Source organism: Salvelinus sp. IW2-2015, unplaced genomic scaffold (genome assembly GCF_002910315.2).
Source record: "Salvelinus sp. IW2-2015 unplaced genomic scaffold, ASM291031v2 Un_scaffold1796, whole genome shotgun sequence".
In the NCBI taxonomy this organism is placed as follows: domain Eukaryota; kingdom Metazoa; phylum Chordata; class Actinopteri; order Salmoniformes; family Salmonidae; genus Salvelinus; species Salvelinus sp. IW2-2015.
In genome coordinates, this window is record NW_019943169.1 from 92,771 (window position 1) to 95,350 (window position 2,580).

The window sequence follows — 2,580 nt, forward strand, 5'->3', positions numbered from 1 at the left end:
GGGGGGGTTTACCTATTCTAGTGGGGACCAGAAGTTCCCACAAGAATAGTAAACTTACAAAAATTTGACCAACTGGGGACATTTTGTTAGTCCCCACAAGATAAAATCCTATTTCTAGGGGGTTTAGGGTTAAGGTTAGAATTACGTTAACGGTTAGGAGCTAGAGGTCGATCGATTAATCAGGGCCAAGTTCAAGTTTTCATAACAATCGGTAATTGGCATTTTTGGACGCCAATTACATTGCATTCCGCGAGGAAACTGAGTGGCAGGCTGACCACCTGTTACGCGAGTGCAGCAAGGAGCCAAGGTAAGTTGCTAGCTAGCATTAAACTTACAACAACAAAAAATCAATCTTAACATAATCACTAGTTAACCTAGTAATATCATCAACCATGTGTAGTTATCTAGCTTGTCCTGCGTTGCATATAATCGATGCGGTGCCTGTTAATTTATCATKGAATCACAGCCTACTTCGCCAAACGGGTGATGATTTAACAAAAGCACAATCGTTGCAGAATGTACCTAACCATAAACATCAATGCCTTTCTTAAAATCAATACAAAAGTATATATATTTTTAAACCTGCATATTTAGTTAAGAAATTCATGTTAGCAGGCAATATTAACTAGGGAAATTGTGTCACTTCTTGCATTCATTGCACGCAGAGTCAGGGTATATGCAATAGTTTGGGCCGCCTGGCTCGTTGCGAATTAATTTGCCAGAATTATGACATAACGTCGAAGGTTGTGCAATGTAACAGCTATATTTAGACTGATGGATGCCACCCGTTAGATAAAATACGGAAGGGTTCCGTATTTCACTGAAAGAATAAACGTCTTGTTTTCGAGATGATAGTTTCCGGATTCGACCACATTATTGACCTAAGGCTCGTATTTCTGTGTGTTATTATGTTATAACTAAGTCTATGATTTGATAGAGCAGTCTGACTGAGCGGTGGTAGGTACCAGCACGCTCGTAAGCATTCATTCAAACAGCAATGCTTGAAACACAGTAATAAGAGCTGCTGGCATACACAGCGCTGTTAATGACTTCAAGCCTATCAACTCCTGAGATTAGTCTGGCAAGACTAAACTACCTATTAGAAGATCCAATAGTCAAAGGTATATGAAATAAAAATGGTAGAGAGAGAAATAGTCGACACGTCAATTCCTATAATAACTACAACCTAAAACTTCTTAACTGGGAATATTGAACTTATTGAAGCTTTCATATGTTCTCATGTTCTGAGCAAGGAACTTAAACGTTAGCTTTTTTACATGGCACATATTGCACTTTTATTTTCTTCTCCAACACTTTGTTTTTGCATTATTTAAACCAAATTGAGCATGTTTCATTATTTATAAAAAATAAAGATTTATTATATTAAGTTAAAATAAAAGTTAATTCAGTATTGTTGTAATTGTCATTTTTACAAATATATATATATTTTTAATAAATATCGGCATCGGCTTTTTTTTGGTCCTCCAACAATCTGTATCAAATCGGTCGACCTCTAGGAGCTAGGTTTAATTTTAGCGTTAGGAGCTAGATTTAGGGTTAGGTTTTTGGGTTAGGGTAAGAGTAGGGTTAAGGAAAATAGGATTTTGAATGGGACTGAATTGTGTGTCCCCACAAAGTTAGCCGTACAAAACTGTGTGTGTGTGTACTTACCCAGTGTTCCCACATTCTCTCCAACAGCTTCGACCACGAAGTCGGCAGATTTACCCACAATGCCACTCTCCAGACCGGGCCCCCATGCTCGCACCTTCTGTGGCCCCGCCTCCAAACCAATCTTCACCTCCAACGGGCTGCAAGAGGAAGTGACATCATGCGACAGCGTTACACCAGGCTCTCTAATCATGACGATAGATAGTTGTTGACACAAATGACGTTGCAAAGAGGATCACAGTTATTTACCAGAGTCTACCTGTAATGACTGTGTTGAATGCACTAAGTATATGTCACTCTGGTTAACAATGTAAATGTACCTGCGGGGGATGTGTTGTCCTCCCCAGGTGATGGTTATACTGTATGTTCCGGGGGTGGAGGGGTAGTACTCAAAACCAAACACGCCGTCTCCTAGATCCTTCCTCTTACAGGGCTCCTCCAGACCCTCTGCACACACACACACGCACAGACACACACACACACACACACACAGGGTCAGTTTGGTCATAAAGAAACAGAGTAGCAATTGGTTTATGTAGTTTCTAGAAGGGTGGATACTGGGTAGTGTAGTCTATAAAACCAGAGAGGCTGCTGGTGGGGGTGTAGTCTATAAAATCAGAGAGGCTGCCTCTGATTTATAGACTACACCCCCCCCCAGCAGCCTCTCTGATTTTTATAGACTACACCCCCCCCAGCAGCCTCTGATTTTATAGACTACACCCCCCCCAGCAGCCTCTGATTTTATAGACTACACCCCCCCCCCCCAGCAGCCTCTGATTTTTATAGACTACACCCCCCCAGCAGCCTCTGATTTATAAGACTACACCCCCACCAGCAGCCTCTCTGATTTTATAGACTACACCCCCCCCCCCCCAGCACCTCTGATTTTATAGACTACACCCCCACCAGCAG

At 41.7% G+C, this 2,580-nt stretch overlaps 1 protein-coding gene across 1 annotated transcript in view; it reads right to left on the minus strand.

Moving 5' to 3' along the window:
- The window catches only part of flna (filamin A, alpha (actin binding protein 280)), an 84,346-nt gene that overhangs the window by 41,187 nt on the left and 40,579 nt on the right, over positions 1-2,580 (minus strand). The window contains 2 exon segments of the mRNA XM_070439600.1: positions 1,672-1,808; positions 1,989-2,115. Of these exon segments, the coding sequence (XP_070295701.1) occupies positions 1,672-1,808; positions 1,989-2,115 (264 nt within the window).